Source organism: Sander lucioperca, chromosome 5 (assembly GCF_008315115.2).
Source record: "Sander lucioperca isolate FBNREF2018 chromosome 5, SLUC_FBN_1.2, whole genome shotgun sequence".
NCBI lineage: Eukaryota > Metazoa > Chordata > Actinopteri > Perciformes > Percidae > Sander > Sander lucioperca.
The window spans coordinates 5,441,197-5,466,977 of record NC_050177.1 but is presented as its reverse complement, the minus strand read 5'-3'; the positions used below and the strand labels follow the sequence as shown (position 1 = coordinate 5,466,977).

The 25,781-nt window shown below is 40.6% G+C and overlaps 1 protein-coding gene and 1 long non-coding RNA gene across 2 annotated transcripts; both read left to right on the top strand.

Annotated features, from left to right (window-relative positions):
* The first annotated feature begins 61 nt into the window (after positions 1 to 61).
* On the top strand, positions 62 to 1,718 carry LOC118495062. The gene is made up of 2 exons (XR_004897371.1): positions 62 to 940; positions 1,196 to 1,718. It is a non-coding gene; the product is annotated as an uncharacterized LOC118495062 (long non-coding RNA).
* Positions 1,719 to 8,400: 6,682 nt separating this feature from the next.
* LOC116067385 (NLR family CARD domain-containing protein 3-like) lies at positions 8,401 to 15,092 on the top strand. The gene is made up of 6 exons (XM_031323810.2): positions 8,401 to 8,483; positions 9,582 to 9,643; positions 9,997 to 10,113; positions 10,453 to 10,511; positions 12,926 to 13,139; positions 13,276 to 15,092. Exons 1-6 carry the CDS (start codon positions 8,401 to 8,403, stop codon positions 15,075 to 15,077), a joined length of 2,337 nt encoding a protein of 778 aa, XP_031179670.2. The 3' UTR covers positions 15,078 to 15,092.
* The last annotated feature ends 10,689 nt before the right edge of the window (positions 15,093 to 25,781 follow it).

Sequence of the window (25,781 nt, the reverse complement as noted above, 5' to 3'; positions counted from 1 at the left end):
GACGGCTCCTCCGACGGACGACGGCGCGGAACACACCGACAGACTCGAGTCACCGACCTCGCCAGACTGTCCAACGGCCGATTTAAACTGAAGTCATTTAAAGACTTGAGCTGGTACTAGCAGTGGGTAAGCGCCACAAATGTCTCTGCCACAAGTGGCCAACTAGTACGGTGCTACCGGAAGAGCCGTATCCCCACTCAGAGAGACGGTCTTCCGGTCTTCAGTTGTTGCGTGACATAGCCCTCTTGAGTCCAGAGAATAGACTCGAATTTTGGACAGCATCAGTCATGTAAGTCACATGACTGATGCTGTTTCCGCCGTCGGCTTCATCCCGGGTATATTACCATAACGCGGCGCGAAAACATGGCTGGTAGCAATGGGTACGTGTGGACCAATGAGGAGAGAGGAGAACAGGCCAACCTCTCTCCATTTAGACAAAGAACTTACGGCCGTTTTACAGTAGCCAAGCTGGCGCGCGCCAATGTGTACTGTAACGTTTTACAGCCATGCGTAACGTCAACTTGATTAACAGAGTTGTGTCTGAAGGTGGATTATTTCGTCCCTCTGAGGAATGTCTCCGTCCTGCTGCCCGCGGGACAACGATGGTACTAACGTCTTAGAAACTAACTGTACATATAGAAACCTCACCGTAGATGATGATGATGATGTTGTGTGGACTACTTTTTCGTCTAATTTTGCACAGAATGTATAACAGATCTTCACTGTTCCTCCTGATTGTTGGACGACGTGTTCGTCCTGATTCTGACTTCACGTTTCATATCAATAGACGCCGCAGAAGAATGGTCGTACCGCACGTTTAAAATGTGTTTATCAAACCGAGAGGGTACACGGTGAAGTACACAGGGAAGTACACGGTAATAATGCAAAGAGAGGGGATCTGGTTTTTAAGCGATGTCGATCTGGGAACTTTCTGGGAAAGGTTGTGAGAATCTGCCGTGAAACTATTTTGAGAGACAGTTAACAGACTTCTGTGTGAGGGAAGTTGTCCGGAGTTAGAAACTCCTTCAGCTTCCAGGAAGGCTGCTCTCTGGATCCTCGCTCATATCTCCTCCATGATCCCTCCTCGGTCCTCTGGGAAGAAATAAGAGCTTTGACTGACAGACAGACAGACAGACACACACAGAGTCGCACATGCACACAGAGACACAAACACACACAGACGGCCTTCACCGAGGACCGAGGAGATATGAGATGAGAGACATGAGAAGCAGCTGAACGTGGCCGTGTTTATCTGCTGTGTTACGGCCATTTTTCAGGTGTAAAGTATCACAGAATATTCCTTTAGACGCGATGATGTCACTCCACGTTACTGTCACTTCCTGTCAGACATGATTAAGCTCCGCCTCCACCGTATATCTGTGACATGTTTTCTCTGCAGCTGCATTATTAGTTTTAACTTAATGATAAACTCTCCTTCAACACAACCAGTTACTTTCTCAGCCTCTTATAGAGTATGTATAGAGAGGCCAAGTCCCGCCTCTTCCTGTTCTCAGCCTCTTACAGAGTATGTATAGAGAGGCCAAGTCCCGCCCCTTCCGGTGTCCACCAATAAGGGACTTTATTCTGGAAAAAATCTACTCATTTGTTGTTTTTTTTTACGTTATTGTTGGTATTTAGTGTCTAAGCATCATGGGAGTTGTAGTTGATCCTGAGCTGGTTGTGTTGAAGGTTCTGTTTGTTGAGTTTTTGTTTCAGCCTTCCCGAAACATTTCCATAAAAATGCCAAAACAACCTGCAGATATCTCTGACTGGTAATGTGATCTTCATATCCTCAAACTCAAGTGCAATTAGTGGAAACACACACACACACACACACACACACACACAAAGACACACATATATATACACACAGACACACACATACACACACACACACACACACAGACTCACACCCTCCTGCTTGATGGAAATGTAATCAGTCCTTCCAGAATTTTTTTTTTTTGTGATTGTTGCGGACAAAAATCCTTGATTATTAAAATCAACAAATGATCGTGATAATTAATCGTGATCAATATATTGATCAAAATAATCGTGCAGCCCTAGTTTCTACCTGCTGGTTTCTTCATCTACCGTCATTTAAATTGGTTCAGTCAGTCCTTCCAAACAAATACGTTTTTTTGTGATTGTTTTGGGCTAAAATCCTTGATTATGCGGCACGTTTTCTTAAAAAATGCGATGGAATATGCGGGATATTTATGCAATGTTATGCGATGAAATTGCGGGAACTTGCAAAAACTGCGGTTTCCTCGTGGCTTCATCGCGGGGTTTGCAGCTTTTCGATGACGTTCACGTCGCGTAATTACGTCACTTCATTACGTCACTTCATTACGTCACTTCATTACGTTCCCATGGCAACAGGGGAAAATGGCTGCTCTTGTGTGAAGTAAACGCAACATTTTTCAACTTTCCGCTAAGATATATGTGACTTTTTTGCAACAAAAATGCAGGGATTATGAAATCATGCAAGCCCCGCATATTTTGCGCGGAAATCGGCAATTTATGCGGCGAAAGTGCGGCGTATCTGAAAAAATGCAGCCCCCGAAATAAATCTGAGGACTTTGACTGATTATGCGTTGAATTATGGGATCGCATAATCACGTCTTTCTGGAGGGACTGGTCAGCGTGCTGTAGTGCGGAGCTCCGTGACCTTTGACCTGCCTCCTCTCTCTGTTTAACTCTGAGTGTTTATTTTCTCCATGTTGCTGCTCAGCTTTGTTCTGATGATGATTTCTTTATGCAACGTTGATTTGATGAGTTAACCCTTCAGACGGCAGCTCCTCCCCCCCTATAAAGGGGGACCTATCAACCTGGACCTTATTTTAACATGTTTTTGTGTCTAAGTGACTGATGGGAACAACAATCTTCAGCCCCGAAATCCCCATCACCAAACCCACCAGACTCCATGTAAATAATCAGTACTTTTATCATCGTAAAACACACTTCATTCAAAGTGGACAGAAACTAAATAAAACTACCAAAAGTCATCTTTGTTCATCTTTCCACTGTTCCAACAATCACCACTCTGGGTTGGTTGAAATAAACCCTAAATTCACCCATTTACATGTGGAAATATGTTGGCTCTATACACGCTAAAAGTCCTGATTATTTACATGGAGTCTGGTGGGTAAAGTGTTCTCCTGCTCCATTGACACTGTAAACAGTTTGAAAGGTAATTCATGTAGAATCATGCACAAAACAAGTGCATCTTCCACTAAAGTCTAATCCTGTAGGTAATATTTGGGGGGGGGGAGCAGTCGTCTGAACAGTTGCTGTTGCCATAGAAACACAGTGACTTTATCTCCTGTAATGTGTAACTACTGTTGTAAATAGCACTTGATAAAATAACTCAAACTCCTGACTGATTGGTCCTCTGAGTCTCAGTACACACACACACACACACACAGAGACACACACACACTATGCGACTCTGCTTATTGTTACACTTTATGTGCGTTAGTTTGATTCCATCCAATGATAGTAAAGGCTGTGATATATATCGTGTGCACCATAACTTAAGTCATTGTTTATGAGTAGAATTAAACCGTTTGGGATTGCACGAGTTAAAGAATTAAATTCTCTGGAACGAAATTAAACTAATAAATCTGTAAACACGTTTTAATGTGTGAATATGTTTGGTGGAGCTCTGCATGTAGTTCCTGCTGATGTCACCAGAGGGCGCCATGACGTCATCACCAGCTCAGAGATGAAGACTAACTGGGGAATTTGGGTTAGTTTGATGCTGTCCCTCTCTGGGTGTTTCCTCTTGTTTCCTGTTTAAAGATTACTTTCACTTCCCAGATTTTGTGACACAGCTTTTTCTCTCCGTGTGAAGCTCCAGCTGAAGGTAATTTAACTCTTCTGTAACGTTTAAAATATACATATTAAATATACTTTAATTTAAACCTACATCATCTGGCACCGTATTCCGTTTTGTTTCAGAGAAACATAATGAAAGTGTTTGAACTCATTTGTAAAGGCTGTGTGTGTGTGTGTGTGTGTGTGTGTGTGTGTGTGTGTGTGTGTGTGAGAGAGAGAGAGAGAGAGAGAGAGAGAGAAACTGGTATCTGACGATTTACAATTGTGATCTAAGTTCTTGGTATAAGGAGATGCATGAACTTTACCCCACGCAGAGGTCCCCCTAAGACAGAAGAGACCTTTTTTGGAGTTATGCCAGATAACAGGCATGGATTGGTCAGTCTTCTGTTCCAATCATATACTCACATATATCTCGTCTTATGTTAATACAAGGCATGGAATATATACCGTATACAAACAAAGAAAAGGCAGGGCGGCAAATTTTGAGGTTTGGGTCAGTCGTCTCTCCAGATGTCCATGGTGTCTGTAAATTGATGCTGAAATCTCTGATATAATAAACCTTTTTATAATCAAGAACAGCGTCAACGAAGTTCCTTCTCCACACATCAGCAACGCAGCGTGGCCACCAAATATACCTTAAAACTGTAAGTTGCTGTTTGATAGTTTAACAACACGTTAGTCTTTGGTCTCTTCAGGGTTAGTTTCTGGCTCTGTAAAGTTAAATATAATGTTTCTACTTCACTTCTTATTTCCTGAGAAAGTTTGGACGACTCTTGTGTTGAAGATAAATCTCCATGTTGTAACATGAACTACTACAGAGGAGGTTTTAAATACTTTGCCAGGTGTTTATACGTCTGTCTGTCACAACCGTGAGGCTGCAGTCAGGAAACTTTACAGCTGTGTAGCTCAGATCTAAATGAAGGCCGAGTTGAAGATGGGTGGGGTCTGAGCAAGGGGGGAGGAAGTAGGAGGGGAGGAAGTAAGGAAGGACCAACTTTAAGCCCCTGGCTTGATTTGGCCGGTGTGAATCCATCATAAGATGGCCTCTAGTTATTTCCTTTCTCCTGCTGTCAGACAACAAACCGTCGTCTCCACCAGCGTAAAGTCAGACACAACAGGACTCTACTGTTTCCTCTGGGACCTTTCAGAATAAAATGTAGAGACCTAAATGCCTCTGTTACTGTTGTAGTGATGTGTGGAGGAGGAGGAGAAGTGTCTTCATGTCCTTAATTTGGAGTCTTATCAATGTTCCTGTTCTCCCAGAAAGATAATGAATGACAGAGCAGGATGAGCAGAGAGCAGAAATCATTCAGTCAAGAGATTCAGACTTTATTTTCTGCTTGATTGCTTCTAGTTTCTCCAGCATATTATAATTCTGTGCAACTTCATTACTTCACACCAGTGGTGTAGTGGAGTCACCAATTGTTGAGTCAGAGTCGAGTCTCGAGTCCCCAGTGTTCGAGTCCGAGTTGAGTCATCAAGGTTGAGTCTGTGTTATATTTCAAGACTACATTTCTCCACTCTGGCACCTTTAAAGAGCTGATATAATTATAAAGGAGGGTCTTCATTAAACAAAAATGACACCACTGTCACGATTGCAAAGGGAGTTTATTTACTGACTTTTTTTCTGCCACACAGCATAATTTCTTTTACATTGATTACATATACACGTTGCAACACAGTAATACAGCAGTGACCTGACAAGCCAGACCCACATCCAGATGTTGGTTCTGGGAACTCACCATTGGCTGGGCTCAATCCGAGGGGCGGGATAAACAGTTGTCTTTCAAATTTCCTCTGCATGCAATAGGATAGCGCTACAACCAACCAGAGCAACGCTAGTTGATAGATTAAACTTTAAACTCCGAACACATCTTCCTTTTTTAAGAATGACTTCAGTGCCGTTCTTTGTTCTTTTCTCAAAGAAAAGCTGAACTCCAAGTCTTCCAGAGTCGCGGCCAAAGCCGATTCCAAAGACCGCTGTTCGCCAGCAGCAGCAGCCATCTTCTTTGTTTTCAAGTAGCAGGGAATTCACGGAGAACCGTCGCAACTCTGCCGTCATTATGTTACGCCCGCCCACCGACTCTATACACGATGTGATTGGCCTGACAAGAGTTTGGTTTTTCCAGCTCGCAAGCCAACGGAGAGTTGCTAGATGACCCTGGCTGCAAATTACATTTTCTGCCGCTAGGGTGCATCTAGATTTTCCAGGCTACTTCAGCATAGCATTCAAACATCATTGCCGCATCTTGCGATCACTCCAAATATCTGTAGTAACAGCAACACTCGATGCTTCTGCCAGCTGGCTCTTTATCCATTCCTTCTGAACTTTTACCTTTCCTGGAATGGTCACAGAGGGGATAGTGGATCTTGCTATAGACCTATAATGAGGGTCCAGGACATGAAGGAAGTGCCTGAAGTCCTCATTGTCAACAATGGAGAGAGGCAAGCAACAGCTATTGATAAGATCTTTTAGGGTTAGGGTTAAGGGTTAAGGTTAGGGTCAGGTGCCTTGAAGGCAGTGGTCGCAGCGCTGCCTGGAAGGAGCAATTGGGGGCAAAAAACGCCATCGAGCATGTGTGGCTGTCAGGAAAAAGCGAGAGAAAAAAGAGATTGCAAAGACAATATAAAGCAAGTTAACAGTTAATAATAAAACGACAAGCTTCTTCTGTTTATTATCATATGCATTAGTCAATTATATGTTTTCCTTGTGATGCAGTTCTATCACAGCACAAAAAATATTGAGGTGTTTTAGAGTTTTTTTTAAGTGTCTCACTGAATCCAGAATTCAATCCAGTCAGCTATTGAGTGATTTACTATTACTAGTAGTTAATTTTAACAATACAATCGTGTTATGAATACAAAACTTTAGGAAGTGTAATGTTTTGTATTTTGAAATACATTTTCTATTGATCAATAAATTATCATTGATGATGAATATACGCATGTGAACCACATATTAACTGGTAAGTATAACCACCATAGTGTGAAATAGAGTTTTACTGCCGTCATTAAGCTGTTAAATTGAAATAACTAGAACTTTAAAACAGCGTAAAGCAAGGGTAACGTTAGCGCTTTCCTCCAAGTTGTCTCCACCGCTCTCTCCATAAGAAAACACAGCCAGCGCAGAGTGGTTTACCGCGGCGCGGACTATGTGGGGTGCAGTTTACAAGGGTAGCAATGCCGATATAGCGTACGCAACTGTGGTTAAACATGTCAAAACCCCACACAGACAACGCTTAGTTGCGGGGTTATAAAAACAGCGAAGTGGCATCTGCGATGGTTGAGTCAATTCAGCAGCTACGTTATTTTCTAGCTAAAGCTAACGTTAGCCAATGGAAAGCATTTTACTTACTTTTTGTCCCTAAGTTGTCCCAGTCTTTTCCTCAATTGTGTGATTACACACACAACATTTAGCACTGCTCTTTCCAGCTTTGGATGTAAAATCCGTGTAGGCGAACTTCACGATCCGGGGCACATCTCTCTGCATTTTCCAAAATGTGAACATGAGTCTCTTTCAGACCAAGTAACTTACAGGAACGTATTTATAAGGACAGTCCACTTCTAAACAGTTCTACTAACTACTGTCCCCCAAAACTGTTTTTTCAGAGTGGTGGAATTGTTGCATTCAGACATTTGTGCTCATGATGCTCATTCAATTAGCCAGTGTAGACCTTTTGTTATGATAACACAAAAATTTCACAAGAATGTCAACAGGTGTGATTATATGGCTGTGTGAACACAATAGGCATACACTGGGAAATTGAATGGGCATCATGAGCAAAATTGTCTGAATGTCAGTGCAGACCAGACCTTTTGTTATTATAACACAGCCATCTAACCACCACAAAAGGGAAAAGAACCTGCCTGCGAATCATGCACTAAAAGAGCGAGAATGCAGCGTTAAGTAAGTGACGTCAGTGAGTGTGTTGTCAAGCAAGGAGAGCGAGCAGTAGCGGTGTCCGACTGAGAAGCGTATGTGTGGCTGTGAGGAAAACGAGATCCCGGCCGAAACAGGAAAAAGTGTTAACATCTTATATAAAATTTTTAGAACCTATTAAGTCAGAAACTTCATCCAACGTCCGATTTTGTATATCCTCGAGTCCGAGTTGAGTCTCGAGTTCTCAGTCCACGGGTCCAAGTCAAGTCACGAGTCCAGAGAATAGAGACTTGAGTCGGACTCGAATCCGAGTCCAGTACTCCATCACTGCTTCACACTGTATATCACACTGTATATAACCATATCTATCTTTATATTTTTTATATATGTATATAGCCTCTCAGAACTGTGCACCTTACCCTTTACCCCCCCTCCCCCCTTTTTCTTCTTTTGCACTACTTATGGTATTACATTGTTGACACTGGAAAGAGTTGCTTTTAATCTTTTTGTACATGTGTATAATGACAATAAGTGGCATTCTATTTTATTCTATTCTAGCTCCTGTTGCTGGAGATTAAAAAGTGGTCTTGAACCTGAACCCAGCTGTGTGTCCATGAAGAGTAACCGGTCCATGGAGCCACCGCTACTTTAAAAAAAGACCTGTAAGGGAGAGGAGAATAGAAATGGAGGAGAGGCTAGTTGAAATTGAGGAGGGAGGATTGATGGAGAGACTTGAATGGCAGAAGGAGCGAATTGCAATGGAAAGGTAAATTGAAATGTTAAGAAGAAGATTGAGGTGAGTTGTGAACATCCAGCAAAATGGAACGAGTCTCATTGGATGTAACTACGTCCCATCCGGGTTGTTTTGTGTCAGTCTCATGCACAAATAAAGTGTTTTTTTGTAATTTTGTGGAAAGAAATTATTGTAGTTGATGACTGAAATGAGAATATTTTTGCAAAATAATTTCCTGTCTCACTCAAAATATCTTTCTGTTTAGACAACATTTTGAAATATTATATTTAGATTTTTTTTATTCTGATTTCAAAAGATATTTTTATTGAGTTTTGGACAGAAAGTAAAGCATTATTGATATTTAATTGTTAATAATTAGGCCTACATACATATTAATATTAATATTATATTTTAGATTAGATTAGATTAAACTTTATTGTCATTGTGCAGAGTACAAAGACAGCAAAATGCAGCTTGCATCCAACCAGAAGTGCAAATAAAGCACAAAAGTGCAATATGACATTCAAAGTATAGACAGGTTGTGCATAGACAGGACAAGAAATATATTGCAGTGTTATAGGAGCAGAATAAATTATACTAGTAGTAAGAATAATATACAGAAGATATATGCAGTGTATTAACACAGTATATAATAAGAGAAACAATTAATATGGATATTCTGTATGAACCATGTAGACAGATATGTACAGTATGTACAGCTATGTGCAGTGTGGTAACATAAGAGTAGTAAGAATAAGTGTATGTGCAGGATGAATAGTATGAAGAGCAGTAGAATATGGCTATGTATAAGTGTAATTACAGTATATACATCTGTAAATAAATAAATAGATCAGTATGGGTGGGATAGGGTAGTGCAAATTGTCCAGGGGGGGTTGTAGGTTAAATTGTCACCGGGATGCAGAGCAAGAGTTCAGTAGGGTGACAGCCAAAGGAAAGAAGAAGAAGAAGAAGAAGAAGAAGAAGAAGAAGAAGAAGAAGGAATGAACATGTGACCCTCAATAAATGTGTTTTTCTATCAGGACCCAGCAGAGACCAGAGTCCCCTGAACCTGAACCTGAACCTGAACCTGAACCTGAACCTGAACCTGAACCCAGCTGTGTGTCCTTTAAGAGCGACTGGTCACATGAACACTATATTAACTTTAAAGGAGAGCAACCCTCTGCTGAAAAGAGGTAAGCTGTTAATATTATAATATTACTGAATCATGTTTTAACTTTTATGTATCCAGAGAAGTTTTTGGAGTTTATTTTCAGCATCTTTCTTCTTCACATCCATTTATATTCTCACATCTGAAAGTTGTCCAGTTAAACCAGTCTTCAACTCTTGACTTTAGGTAATTATTGGATCTGGTTTGGTCCAATATATTCTCTGGTGTTTTATCTTTCTAATCCACTTTTTTTTTTTTAATTTATTGAACTTCTTTGAGTTAATCTTGTTTTAGTTGCTGCTTGTATCTCCAGCTTTTTGTTTCTGAATAATAAAAAGTGAATTTCCATCCCTGTTGGTCTTACTCTCTGTGTAACAGGATCCATCAAAGACCAGACTCTGCTGAACCTGAACCCAGCTTTGTGTCCTTCAAGAGCGACTGGTCAAATGAACGCTATATTAGTTTTAAAGGAGAGCAACCCACTGCTGAAAAGAGGTAAGCTGTTAATAATATTATAACATTACTGATTCATGTTTCAAGTTTTGTGTATCCAGAGAAGTTTTGAAAAAAAATGTTGCCGTCTTTCTTCTTCACATATATTTATATCCTCTCATCTGAAAGCTGTCCAGTAAGACCAGTCTTCAACTGTAGATCTCAATTTAATATTGGACCTGGTTTGGTCCAATATTATCTGGCGTTTTAGCCCCATTAAAAAGCATTTTAAATCTCCCATAGCCATAGGGTAGGATAAAAATCATGAATGGCAAAATTCTTCCCAAATGTTCTTCTCCAACTGGGAATACCAGGGGGATGGTTGGGATGTATGCGCCTCAGAGTGCCCCTTCCAGGGTAACTTCATCTGCACATCCCCCCTGGAGAACCAGCGACCCTTGGTAAGTGTTTGTGTCACCTGGGTCAGGACACTATTTACCATGAGAAGACTTCTGCTATTTGAGTCTGGACAGTTAAGGCCAAGTTTCAGTGAGTGGGTTCATGACCAGATCCCCCCCCCCCCAAGTTTCCTGACCCAAATTGGTCAAAACGCAAAATTCTTCACAAATGTTGGATGTGGGTTTGACATTTGGATGTTTTTTCAATTTTATTTCATGTTTTTTTTTTTTTATTTCACCTTTAGTTTTTACAGGCAAGTCATTAAGAAGAGGTTCTTATTCACAATGGCGGTCTGACAAGTGTCATAGCCACTTAGGGAAAGGGAAGGAGGGCTATAACATGAATACATTAGAAATACATACAGTTTAGAAATTACATAAAATACAATTTGAAATACTACACAGAAAACAATAAACACTTATACCAAGATAAGTGCACAGTTACATGGGTGAGTAAGAGAGGGAGAAACCATTCAAATATTTAGCTAGAAAAGAAAGATTATGTAGAGAAGCAACTGCATATGTCCGTAAACAACGATGATATGATGGTTTTGAAGGATGAAATGGAAATTAGTTAGTCCAGTTTGAGTATCTTTTGCAGAGCGCTCCAGTCACGAGCGACAGCAGATTGGAAAGATGCAAGACCAGAGGCAGAGTTGGTTTTGGGAATGCTTAATTAAAGATGAAGTGAGGACCGGGTGTTGTATGTGACAGACTTTGGCTGCAGCAGGTGACCTAAGTAAGGAGGTGATCGGCCAAGAAGGGTCTTGTAAATGAAAGTGAACCAGTGAATCTTACAGCGAGTGTGAAGGGAGGGACATTGACAAATAAATATAGGGTGCAGTGGTGTGCATTGAAGGGGGCATTTGTGGCAAACCTGATAGTGGAATGGTAAAGAGTGTCGAGTTTTGATAGAGTGGTCTTGCAAGCAACCCTGTATATAGTGTCACCATAATCTAACATGGGTAGAATTGTCATTTGAATGGGAGTGAGTTTGGCAGAAGTGATGAAAGTGAAGCAGTTTCTGTAAAGGAAAGGAAACCAGCTTGGCCTTGACCTTAGATTGCAGCTCTGATATGTGGATGGAGAAAGAAAGTGAAGTTTCCAACCAGATGCCCAAGTATTTATATTCAGTGACTTGTTCAAGGATAGCTCCCCTGCAAGTGGTAATGTTAAGTGCGGGAGAAGGGGTAGTACCCTTATGGGAAAACCACATGACTTTAGTTTTGGAGGTATTGAGAGTGAGTTTGAGTTGTGACAAAGACTGGTGTAGTTGGATGAAGCTATCTTGCAGGGTAGCTTGAACATCATCAGGGGAGGGACCAATGGCATAAATAATTTTATCATCAGTATATAAGTGAATGAGTGAATTACCAGCTGCCTGAGGAATGTTATTAATATATATTGACAAAAGTGTGGGGCCAAGTATGGAGCCTTGGGGGATACCCCTGGTGACCGGGAGAAAATGTGTTCAAATCTTAAATGTTGCACCCAGTGAGAAAGATAATTAGAAAACCAAACCAGTGAGTTATCAGTGACACCAATGCTGCTAAGTCTGTGAATGAGTGAATTGTGGTCCACAGAGTCAAAAGATTTGGCAAGGTGTTTGGTATCTAATGCGGATGTAATGTCATTGAGTACTTTTGTGGTAGCTGTAACACACCATACCCAGATGGATGGATGTCAGATCAGAAGTCAATAAGGGGATGCAAAACAAAGGGAACCACCATCCAACAGTATCCTCAGTCCAGGTCAGCTGTTGTCCCCGACTACAAACAGGCCATCTAACCTCTGCTTCCCCATCCTGAGTCGGCTGATGGTTTGCCAAAATCGCTTTCAGGCCAACAGAAGGTTTTTCACTGTTGACTCCCCAAAACTTCTTCTACCTACAAATGTTTGGCTCCATGACCACAGAAGCTGCAGACCTCCTTGCATCATGATATCAGTCTGCTGCTTTAGAGTCCTTTAGGCCAACCATGTTGGGTAGCCCTTGTTTACTTCTTAGTTCTTTCTGTTGATTCACAGTGGGGTCAGCAGTACCACCAACACTTTAATGTCAGGGGAAACCATCTGATTCAATGTTGTAATCAACACTTTAAGTCACAGGAAATTACCTTGTGTTTGTCTCTGTGTGCACAGACATGATGTGAGCTAATTCTTCCTGATTCCTCCACAGAGTGGACCAGGAGAGCTCAGAGGTTCCCAGTGGTCAGTCTGCCCAGCAGCATCAAACACACCTGGATTCCATATTTATGGTCTGTACATGTACAACAACTACTTTTACATCTATTCTGTTCACAATCATCTCCATGCTGCACTTTTCAGACCAGTGGGTTGTCAGTCTGTCCAACAAGTATCTGATGTTTGCTTCCATGATTTCAGTTTGATTTTGTCATTCATATAATCTTCTGTTACAGCTGCTGAAGGATAACATTGGCACTTTTGTGAAGAACGAGCTGAAGAAGATCCATAAGGTTTTGAATCCAGATTACCCAGAATGCTTAGAGAGTCAGAGGGAGGATGAGGCTGAAGATGAAGAGCAGAGGAGCAGCAGAGAGTCATTTCTGAAGATCACACTGCACTTCCTGAGGAGAATGAAGCAGGAGGAGCTGGCTGACCGTCTGCAGAGCAGTAAGAGAATTTCTCTAAAGATTGAACTTGCTGGACTAATGGGACGTTTACTAATGTCTCCAGAGAAGGGTCCAAGTATGTTCCATTTTTCTTTGCAAAACTACTTAATGAGCTTTTTTGTTATGTATTCATTCAGGAAGTTCTGCTGGAGTTTGTAAACGTAAACTCAAATCTAACCTAAACAAGAAGTTCCAGTGTGTGTTTGAGGGCATTGCTAAAGCAGGAAACCAAACCCTTCTGAATCAGATGTTCACAGAGATCTACATCATGGAGGGAGGGACTGCAGAGGTCAATGATGAACATGAGGTCAGACAGATTGAAACAGCGTCCAGAAAACCAGATAGACCAGAAACAACAATCAGACGAGAAGACATCTTTAAAGCCCCACCTGGAAGAGATGAACCAATCAGAACAGTGATGACTAAGGGAGTGGCTGGCATCGGGAAAACAGTCTTAACACAGAAGTACACTCTGGACTGGACTGAAGGCAAAGTTAACCAGGACATCCAGTTCACATTTCCATTCACTTTCAGAGAGCTGAACGTGCTGAAAGAGAAACGGTACAGCTTAGTGGAACTTGTTGATCACTTCTTCAGTGAAACCAAAGAAGCAGGATTCTGCAGGTTTGAAGAGTTCCAGGTTGTGTTCATCTTTGACGGTCTGGATGAGTGTCGACTTCCTCTGGACTTCCACAACACTGAGATCCTGACTGATGTTACAGAATCTGCTTCAGTGGATGTGCTGCTGACAAACCTCATCAGAGGGAATCTGCTTCCCTCTGCTCGCCTCTGGATTACCACACGATCTGCTGCAGCCAATCAGATCCCTCCTGAATGTGTTGACATGGTGACAGAGGTCAGAGGGTTCACTGACCCACAGAAGGAGGAGTACTTCAGGAAGCGATCCAGAGACAAGAAGCAGGAAAGCAGAATCATCTCCCACATCAAGACATCACGAAGCCTCCACATCATGTGCCACATCCCAGTCTTCTGCTGGATAACTGCTACAGTTCTGGAGGATGTGTTGAAGACCAGAGAGGGAGGAGAGCTGCCCAAGACCCTGACTGAGATGTACATCCACTTCCTGGTGGTTCAGTCCAAACTGAAGAACATCAAATACGGTGGAGAAGCTGGGACCGATTCAAACTGGAATAAAGAGACGACGACGATGATTGATTCTCTGGGGAAACTGGCTTTTGAGCAGCTGCAGAAAGGCAACCTGATCTTCTATGAATCAGACCTGACGGAGTGTGGCATCGATATCAGATCAGCCTCAGTGTACTCAGGAGTGTTCACACAGATCTTTAAAGAGGAGAGTGGACTGTACCAGGACAAGGTGTTCTGCTTCGTTCATCTGAGTGTTCAGGAGTTTCTGGCTGCTCTACATGTCCATCTGACATTCATCAACTCTGGAGTCAACCTGCTGTCAGAAGAACAAACAACATCGTGGTGGTCTGAAGTGTTCAGAGACAAATCAACATGTTTCTACCAGAGTGCTGTGGACAAGGCCTTACAGAGTCCAAATGGACACCTGGACTTGTTCCTCCGCTTCCTCCTGGGACTTTCACTGCAGGCCAATCAGAATCTCCTACAAGGCCTGATGACACAGACAGGAAGTAGCTCAGAGACCATTCAGAAAACAGTCGAGTACATCAAGAAGAAGTTCAGTGAGAATCTGTCTGCAGAGAGAAGCATCAGTCTGTTCCACTGTCTGAATGAAATGAATGATCGTTCTCTAGTAGAGGAGATCCAACATTCCCTGAGTTCAGGAAGTCTCTCCACAGATGAACTGTCTCCTGCTGAGTGGTCAGCTCTGGTCTTCATCTTACTGTCATCACAGTCAGATCTGGACGTGTTTGACCTGAAGAAATTCTCTGCTTCAGAGGAGGCTCTTCTGAGGCTGATGCCAGTGGTCAAAGCCTCCAACAAAGCTCTGTAAGTGGGATTTATTCAACAATAAATACTCTGCTATCTTTCAACAGGAGTTAAATATAAATAACTTGTTTCCTTCTTATTGTCTCTCCAGACTGAGTGGCTGTAACCTGTCAGACAGAAGCTGTGAAGCTCTGTCCTCAGTTCTCAGCTCCCAGTCCTCTAGTCTGAGAGAGCTGGACCTGAGTAACAATGACCTGCAGGATTCAGGAGGGAAGCTGATCTCTGATGGACTGAAGAGTCCACACTGCACACTGGAGACTCTCAGGTCAGGATTCATTAACCCATTCAACTGATGACCATTTAAAATCTGACTAACTTTAGTTGATAAAACAGCTGTTTTGTGTCTGCTGATACGATAAACTTGGGCAGTAGTTATTAATTATATAATTATTAATTTCTAGACTCAGAGTTACTTTCCATGAGGATTTTTCATTGTTTACTTTTGTTGTTAAGTAATTAAATAGAACAGTTGATTTTAAAGGTGTATTCTAAATCTGGACCAAAGGGTACATGGACAATAAACAATTGAAACTAGCACATGGCTCCACATGTTGACAGAGGGTTCCTGTGTGTTTTGTGTGTTTTCAGTCTGTCAGGCTGTCTGATCTCAGAGGAAGGATGTACTTCTCTGGTCTCAGCTCTGAGCTCCAACCCCTCCCATCTGAGAGAGCTGGACCTGAGCTACAATCATCCAGGAGACTCAAGAGTGAAGCTACTGTCAGCGGGACTGAAGGATCCTCTCTGGAGACTGGAGACTCTCAGGTACAAACACTGATGAACAAAAAGGAGATATTTGTGTACGAAGTTTTAAAGGAGAACATCTCCAGGAACTAAAATGATAACTCCCTGTTGTTAATAATTGATGTAGTTTGGACACATCTCTGTATGTTAAAGGAACTGTCCGTGGTTTGAAGAAACATCCTTTTTTTCCTCTTTCCTGGGATCAAATCAGTTTCAACTCGACAGACAGGTCCAGGACAGGTTTAGCATAGTTTAGCACAAAGCAATGTGCTGTCTACGCTGTGAAAAGAGTGTGTGGATGAAGCATTACTCTTTCGGCAGACTAGTTAGCTAGAGGTTTAAAATGTCAGTTGCTGCATGTCTCATGTGATCAATCAGAGACGTACACTGACGTCTGGACCAATTATTTCTCTAAGTTCCTCTTGTGCTGGGAGACTACCGACTCTAAGTTCAAAAAGTCCCTGAAAACGTTCTTTCCTAGTCCTGGCGGTGCAAACACAATATATGTGTGTGTGAGAGTGATGTAGTGTTCATGTTTCTTTACAGAGAAAGGTCCACTGTTGCACCAAATGCTTGCTTTTTGGGGAATTGTTGGGTCTCTGTAAATGATAGTGTGGCAGTGGCAGCGGCAGCCATAATCCTGTTCGCACTGTGCGTACATTTTTTTCTATGAGACACTCATCTAATGATAACAATATGTAAATGTGCACATAGTCTATTCTGCTCTCTGCTATGTTCAGTTATATTTTCCTCATTATTTATGTTATTTCACCCAGAAGCCATCCGCTATTAATCAGAATATTCATTGTTATGACTCAATCTGTAGATCAGAGGTGGGCCGTCAGGGCCAGCAAGGCCTTCTCTGCTGGCCCTGAGATTGTCAGAATCAGAAAATTATATGTTTAGAATTAAAGAAATATAATAAAATAAAGAAAATATGTATTTTCAATATTGTATACACTACAAGTTCATTTACATTTTTACATTTTTTAGTGAAATGATTTTACTAGCTAATACTGCTTGCTTTAGGTGTTAAAGATTTGAGCAGTGGCCACTGGACCTTTGTGTGTGCGTGGTGACGTGTGTGTTAAGCCCCCGCTGCTTGGCTGGAATTTGTGGGGAGGCCTGTTGATTGCTGATTGTATAATTTGTGATTTTGATTGCTTTGTGGTCCCCACATTAGTAGTTGTGGGTTTGTTTTGGTTTCTTTGGTAATTCCATTCATTTTGACTATATGTAATGCAGCATCCTGTCATACTGCGTGAAAGGGATGGCTTCAGTCTGTGTGTGTTCATGTCTCTGCAGTAGTGTATTAGGTGTCTCTAGGTGTTGAGCCTTGTGGTAAATCACGTTATTCCACACGGTGATGTTCTAGTGTCATGATGAGGTTATTCAAAGGGGATTTAACTGCTGTAGGATAGTACTGAAGGCACAGGTGTAAAATACACAACCCGCCACTGCCGGAGATAACCTGCTGGTTGCTATGAACGCTGCTATCGCTGAACCCACGGATATAGCATGTTGTTTGTATCATATGTGTTAACATGGACTTGAATATTCCAGTTATGAGGATTATCCTGTTTTTCATCATATTCAGGATGTGATGTTTAGGCTACATGGCACAGAGAGAAATCAGGTTATTCACATCTCCATACATGCTCACCATCAGCTCTCTCTCTCTCTCTCTCTCTCTCTCTTTATTTATTTTTTAACCTTTATTTATACAGGTAATCTCATTGAGACACAGGGTCTCATTCTTAAGAGAGACCTGTTAAGGACAATACACAACATCAGTTACAGACAGACAAACAGATAACAATGGTATACACAATATGTACTATACCAGGGGTTTTCAATAGGTGAGGCGCGCCTCCCCTGGGGGGCGCCAAAGAACCACTATTGATTTCGGTAATTGTGCGACCCAGCAAAAAACGTAGGAAATATGATCCTGAGTTAAAGTTAGGTTTCACCTGGTCGAGGTTTGAGGCTGCACAAAAACAAATACAGATGAAGGCTGCAGGTGGAGGACGACTTGCGTTTATTTCTCTCTGCAGTGCCGCCCCGCATCGAACACCTCTGCGCATCAAAGCGCGGCCTCACTGTTCCCACTGACAGACGCGGCGTTGGCTGATTTTGTCGGGGCTTCAGCCCCGAATGTATTTTGAAAAGTTGACTGACAAATATAAAACCGGACATCGTTTAGTGTCCACTCGCTGTAAAAAAGCTGTGCAGCTTCAGGTTTATACATTTTCTGGAATATAGTGACTTTATTCTTGTAATAGCCTATTATAACTTTATTTTTCACAAAATATCACGACTCCTCCAAATCTCAGAGAACACAGATGGGATGAGTTATATTTTGAATGTGCACAAAGTTTTGGACACAGAAATCATCTGAAATATTACAAAATATTACATTCCAGCAGTTTATTAATACATTAAAATGAATAATGTATAATTGAGGTTACTTCCTCAACAAAAGATGCAAAAGACAAGGTAAGACACTCAGATATAATTAGACTCAGATATAATGCTGACTCAGATATAATTAGAAAAGCAGGTATATTGGAGAATAACGCAATACAGAATGTCTGATAGCCTTACTGCAATATATTCCATTGTTTTTATATTTGGATTGTAATCTATGTTTCACTTTACAAAAAGATTTTTCCAGCATATTGATTCTGAAAAAGGTAGAAATACAAATTCACCACAATGCATGAAATGAAGTGTTTAATGCTCAGAATTTCTCTCTGTCTCTCTCTCTCTCTCTCTCTCTCTCTCTCTCTCTCTCTCTCTCTCTTTCTCTGTCTCTATCTCTCACTCTCTCTCTCTCTGTTTCTCTCTCTCCCCTCTTTCTCTCTGTCTCTCTCTCTCTCTCTCTCTCTCTCTCTCTCTCTTTCTCCCTGCCTCTCTATCTCTTTCTCTCTCTCTCGCCAAATAGTTTTCATATTGCAAGCACACATTAGTGTCATACTGTCTGTTTCAGCTATGTCTCATATGTCTCTCTCTCTTCAAAGGAAGAAGTTCCCAGATTCCCTTTAAAGTCCAGCTGTTTCTCCAGTTGTTACATCAGGGCGACGACATAAACTTTGTAAAATGTCTACTTCATGAATTCATAATTGTCCAAACGTAATAGGCAGACGCTGTTATTTCTACTCTATAACATAACTCATTCATTTCCCTCTGTAGGGCTTTTATTTTCATGCAGCTTTGGTTGAATAACACAGCCTTCATATGTATATATATATATATATAGATCAGTTTATCAGGAACTAGAGACGGACATCTCCATCCTATAAAACAACAACCTGTAGTTTCAGTAATATTCTCATGAACTGGTCATTATGATATGATAAAGTATGCTAGGAACACACTCTCATACACATCAAATAACCTTTTATAAGAACAGCTGATTTCTGGAGCAGTTAACAGCTTTAGAGGAGGACGGTTGTTGTGCGTACTATGAAATAAAATCCTGATTTAGACCTCCTCTATCTGGAAAGTGTCCTGAGATAACTTCTCTTATGATTGGACACTTTAAAGGAAGTTAAATTGAATTCAATATTTTCATCCATTGATAAACCAAATGTGAATACAAAATGAGTAAATTCCAACCCTACATTTGATTATAATGAAGCTGTGTGTGTGAGAGTGATGTAATGCCCCCCCCACCCTCCTCCTTTTAGGGTGGAGCCTGCTGGAGTCAGATGGTTGACACCAGGTCTGAGGAAGTGTAAGTCTGTTTTTAATTTCATTCATCAAACTGTGACTTCACTCATTCAACCCTCTGATCTCATCATAAAAGTGCTGATTAGTTAATAACTGCAGCTGTGTTGTGTCTCCTTCTCTCCGTCAGATTCCTGTGAACTCACACTGGACACAAACACAGTGAACAGAAAACTCAAACTGTCTGACAACAACAGGAAGGTGACACGTGTGGAGGAGGATCAGCCATATCCTGATCATCCAGAGAGGTTTGACTACTGGCCTCAGCTGTTGTGTAGAGATGGTCTGACTGGTCGCTGTTACTGGGAGGTCGAGAGGAGAGGATATGTTTCTATAGCTGTGAGTTACAGAGGAATCAGCAGGAGAGGACGCAGTGAAGACTGTGGGTTTGGATATAATGATCATTCCTGGAGTCTGATGTGCTGTGATGATGGTTACTCTGTCTGGCACAATAGCATACCAACATCCATCTCCTCCTCCTTTGACTGTGGTAGAGTAGCAGTGTATGTTGACTGTCCTGCTGGCTCTCTGTCCTTCTACAGAGTCTCCTCTGACTCACTGATCCACCTCCACACCTTCAACACCACATTCACTGAACCTCTTTATCCTGGGTTTGGGTTCAGGATAAGGTCTCCTGGTTCCTCAGTGTCTATGTTTTCTGTGTAGGACGGAGAGTCTCCTCCTGTTTCTCACTGCTGATCAGTTGAGTCTGTACAGGATCACATTTACAGAATTATTTCAGGTTATTGTTATAAACTAATGAATGAACTTTGTATAAAATAATTCAGAATGATTGAACAGATTCCTCGTGAACATTGTAAACTTCTTCAACTTCCAGTCCTTTAAAGATGGAAGCTGTGATCATGAAATTGTAGAAATGCCGTTGACTTGTGTCATGTTTAGTTTTGAGTTCTGTCTCTTTTCACAATAAAAGCATAAAGTTACTGTGAGAGTGTTTGTGGTCTTTCTGTTTAACTTTTACACACGATAAGATGTCTGGGTGTCCCAGAGGTCTTCCAGGTGGAGCTGCAGCGTGAGAAACCCTCCAATCAGAGCAGTCCAGTACGTTAGTCTTTCACTTTGCTTGTTGCGTTCAGGGAGCAGAGAGTCTGTCTGTTTTCTCTCCACGTTAATCTGCTCAGCCAGCTGCTGTAACTTCACTCTGTGCTATTAGTACTTTTACTGCAGTAACATGTCATCAATGGGACAGAAAAGGTGTCTTATTGTGTCTGTTGGAGGTTTGATTCCCTCCCACATTAATATGTTTGTGTTGAAGACTTCACTGTTGGTATCAGTGAGGAAAGAAGACAGAGGGGGGATGGATTTCATATTTTAGGAAACATGTTCAGCTTGTGTAATGAGTAGTCAGTGTCTACAGTCATTACATCGTTCAGTCAGTAACGGAGCATCAACAGCAGTCCAAATGTCATTTTATTGTGAAAATCTGCTCCTGTTGCAGCCCTTCCTGTCTGCTTCCTGACAGGTGGAGCTGGGAGTCATTCCAGGGAACAGCTCACCTGTGTCAGAGTTTTCTCTCCAGGCGGAGAGTGACCCTCTTCTTCATCAACTCTTCTTCATCAACGCTTTGGACTGTTTGAAGAAACTGTAAGTTGCTGTTTGATATTTCAAGACGTTAGTCAGAATCAGAAATCAGAATCAGAAAGGGCTTTATTGCCAAGTACGTTGCACATACGAGGAATTTGTCATGATGTTGTTGGAGCAACAATATATAAAATATTATATAAACAATATAAGTATAAACATATACACACAGAATGTATTAATAACGATAAAATAAATTTAAATAAATAATAAAATAAGTTAAACAGTCTTTAGTCTCTTCAGGGTTAGTTTCTGGCTCTGTAATGTTAAATATAATGTCTCTGTGTTAAGGATTCTTGTGTTGAAGATAAATCTACATGTTGGTGATTTACTGGAATCACACAACTCTAATGTTTCTGCTAAAAGGTTCAAGGTGTGTGTGTGTGTGTCACCAGCCGGGCTGCCTCTGTGGACTTTGGTCTAAAATATCAGAAAAAAAGTCAAAAGTTGTCAAAGAATATTCCAAAAAGACGACGAAAACTCTGAAAAAAGCAACAAAAACATAGAAAAAAGCAGTAAACATGTCTTAAAACGTGACAAAAACCTTTAAAAAAAAGGAACAAAAACTTCTAACAAAAAAAACATAAATCCTGTCCATGTGTACATAGTTTTCTCTCCACGTTAGTTATCTGGACATTAGGGCTCAACCATGTGGGGAAACAATCTAATTGTGATCTTTCTGCCAAGTTAGTCTTTGGTCTCTTCAGGGTTAGTTTGTGGCTCTGTGATGTTAAATATAATGTTTCTACTTCACTTCTTATTTCCTGAGAACGTGTGAAGGACTCTTGTGATGAAGATCAGAAAGCTGTCTGCAGCAGTTAGTGTCGGTCGGTCTGTTCACTGACAGGACTGATGTGGAGACAACATGACTCAGCTCTTTTATTCTCTAACTAAATCAACTACAGTTTTTTGCGATTGCTATGACAATTTTTTCAATACTTTTAACAACTTTCCTAAACAATTAACACAGTTATCACAACATCTGTCTGTGTAGGCTATACAATTAACACATTTCTTGTTGCTTTGACACAACATGCATACAGTTAACACAAATTTAAAATGCTTGAACATCTTTTACAAACAAGCTCAACCAACACCAAAACAATGGATATGTACTGCCAAATTCACAAATGCTTTCACTCTGTATGTCAGAACAGATAACATCATGTTATAAACCTAAGTTATAGGCTAAAGTCAAAGTGAACAGCTGTTCACAGATAAACACCAATATATCTCCTGCATTTTATTCCATTGCTACTGAGAAACAGCTGATTGAAGCTATGCAAATAGATCATTCACAGCTGAGTCCCTTCTAGGAAACACACTCAGGTGTTGAGCTTCTTTCAATCGTATGACCATATGTTACGGTAGTACATGCAGTAAAAGAGGACCTATTTGGGCTGATTTTGTGTGGAAACGGAACAATAAAGATGGACACAAAGAAAGTAAAAAAAATTCCTTCACGAGGGAGAGGAAGACGAGTACCAGGACAATTCTGTCTCTGTTTTCTTGTTTTCATATACCTTACCTTCTATAAATCTACTCTGAGATGGGTCATTCATTTTTTGTATTGAATTTCTGCAGCAAAAGAAACAAAATGTAAACATTTACTAAACCCAACCAAACAAAAATGTAGAGAGGCTTCAAGAGAAACTGCAGTGTAAAACACAATCTAGGACCAATACAATATACTATTGTCTATTGTATAAGGGCAGACCTGACCAGTGTTGGACAAGTTACTTCCAAAATGTAATACATTATAGATTACTAGTTACTGTCATTTGAGAGTAAGTAGTTATATTACAATATTACTGTCTCTGAATTGTAATGCGTTACACTACTTTTGCATTACTTTTGAGTTACTTTCACCATAATAACAGCAGAAGTTTGATTTGGCAGCTAGCTTGTGAATCCACCACTGGATCAATAAAGTCTCCTCTTTATCCACTTTAATACATCATAGATTATTCATAATATTTTGTATAATTAATATGAATATGCAAATTAACTAAAGCTATAAAAATAGATAAGTAAAACGTACGATAGACAAGTAGGAGAAAATGAAAATATTCCATTAAAAGTACCTTAGATTGTATTGAAGTACGGCATTGTTGTAAAATGTTTGTTTAAAACACATGAATAAGAAATTCATATTGTTTAGTTTAAACCACTCTAAAGGAAATGGTCAATTATAGTGTGATTAAAACTCACTATTTACATTATTAACAGTTCTTGATTTATAGCTGATACGTGAAAAGGTAGCCTACACAACCTCATTTAACAGTAATTTAGTTTTACTGCGAACTGTCACAGGAAGTGCTTTTATTTTGAAGTAGTCTACACAGAAGTTGTCTGTTGTTACTCTTGCTAGCTTACTAATATGAATGTGAGACGATGCAAAACGTGTCCGTCAAGCTTAACTTCCTCACTTTCTTGTTTGTAAAACTACAACATATTGAACAGTAAATGGTCACAGTAAAAGACAAGCATTTTTCGTCGTCATTCGAAGCCATTCCACTACAGGCAGAGTTACTCTCCACGGCTAATAAAATGCAATGGTATTGACGTGTAGCAAGCCTCAACATTAATTCCCGACATGTTTCTATCTGTCAGCAGCTCGGACACACTGCTGTCCGCGCTGACGTACCGTCACCTGTTGGGACACAGATGTTGTCTGTACCATCGCTGTCTGGTTGGCTCTGATTACTTCAACGCAGCGTAATAACTCCTGAAAATAATGTCCATCTCGCAAATGTATCTGTCTCTGCAGTCATTTCAACCATCGAATAGAGCAACAGGAAATAAATCTTTTTTTTTTTCCTGTGAATTCTTGTTGGTGAATTCTTAAAAAAACAATACACCACTAAATGTTGTGTTAAAATGCGTTGTAACTTGCGTTACTGAGATTGTAACGAGTATAATATTACCGAAATTTAATTAGTAATGCGTCATATTACTGTGTTACACCAAAAAGAAATACATTACTGTAATTGCGTTACTTTTGTAACGCGTTACTCCCAACACTGGACCTGACTCATGTAAAATAATGCAGTTTCTGTAATTCCATGTGATGTTAGTGTTTTTATGACATTGTGCAGTGACTGACTAAATGTTCCTGTAGGAAGAGAACATGTGTTAGTGTTTGGGAATAATTATTTGATTTTGAGACATGTTTGCATTGTTTTGGTGGACACAGTGTATTGTGTTAATGAATTATTGTTTTTGAAATTAGTGTTAGATTTTAGTTTTTAATGTGTGATTATGAGTATGAAATTAACTGTTTTGCCAGTTGTGTGTTGTAGGTGTATTGGTGCCTTAGGAGTTTAGGAAAGTTGTTAAAAGTATTGAAAGAATTGTCATAGCGATTGTATAAAAACTGTAATATGGAACTGCGTCACTATGAGCTGGCCCTCCTCCAACAGGAAGTAGTGTCCAATCCTAATCAGGACCCTCTACAGTTAGAGGAGGTGTAGACCACACTCTCAGCAATCATTTGGTGCAACAGTGGCGAGAACAAACTTCTGATGTCTAAATTCCTGCATTCAGATATATTAGTATGCACGAATTTAAGTTATAAAATGTTGTAGGTTTCCTCAGGATGAAGCCGTAGCTCGACACTCTTCTAAATCTCCTCGTCTTAATCCACATTAAAACATCCAGGAACAGCTCACCTGTGTCAGAGATTTCTCTCCAGGAGGAGAGTGACCCTCTTCTTCATCAACTCTTCTTCAACAACTCTTCTTCATCAACTGTTCTTCATCAACTCTTTGGACTGTTTGAAGAAACTTTAAGTTGTTGTTTGATACGTTAACAACACGTTAGTCTTTGGTCTCTTCAGGGTTAGTTTCTGGCTCTGTAAAGTTAAATATAATGTTTCTACTTCACTTCTTATTTCCTGAGAAAGTGTGTACGACTCTTGTGTTGAAGATAAATCTCCATGTTGGTGATTTACTGGAATCAAACAACTCTAATGTTTCTGCTAAAAGGGTGTGTGTGTGTGTGTGTGTGTGTGTGTGTGTGTGTGTTCTTGTTTAACTGTAATCGTGGGGTCCAAAAACTGGGAATACAGTATACTTGTGGGGTCCGGACAGCTTTGTGGGGCCAAAATGCTGGACCCCACAAGGTTAAAGGTCTGTTTGAGGGTTAAGACTTGGTTTTAGGATTAGGGTTAGAATTAGGTTATGGTTAGGGTGAGGGTAAGGGTTAAGGTTAGGCATTTAGTGGTGATGGTTAAGGTTAGGGTAAGGGGCTAGGGAATGCATTATGTCAATGACGGGTCCCCACAAAGATAGTGAAACACACTGTGTGTGTGTGTGTGTGTGTGTGTGTGTGTGTGTGTGTGAGACACAACACACCTCTAATGTTTCTGCTCAAAGGTTCAAGGTTCAAGGTTCGGCTTTATTGTCATTATACAACACAATTGTCCAATGAATCATTTCCAGCTGCTCTGATCAAGATCAGTTACCAGCCGGGCTGCCTCTGTGGACTTTGGGCTAAAATATCCAAAAAAAAAGTCAAAAATTGTCAAAACATCTTCCAAAAAGGTGACGAAAACTCTGAAAAAAGCAACAAAAATATCTAAAAAAGCAGCAAAAATATCTGAAAACGTGACAAAAACCTTAAAAAAAGGAACAAA

Coding starts and splice junctions, on each gene's coding strand:
- LOC116067385 (XM_031323810.2), top strand. CDS start 8,401: ATGGAGGAGAGGCTAGTTGAAATTGAGGAGGGAGGATTGATGGAGAGA. Junction 9,644..9,996: donor CAACCCTCTGCTGAAAAGAG/GTAAGCTGTTAA, acceptor TCTGTGTAACAG/GATCCATCAAAGACCAGACT. Junction 10,114..10,452: donor CAACCCACTGCTGAAAAGAG/GTAAGCTGTTAA, acceptor TATGCGCCTCAG/AGTGCCCCTTCCAGGGTAAC.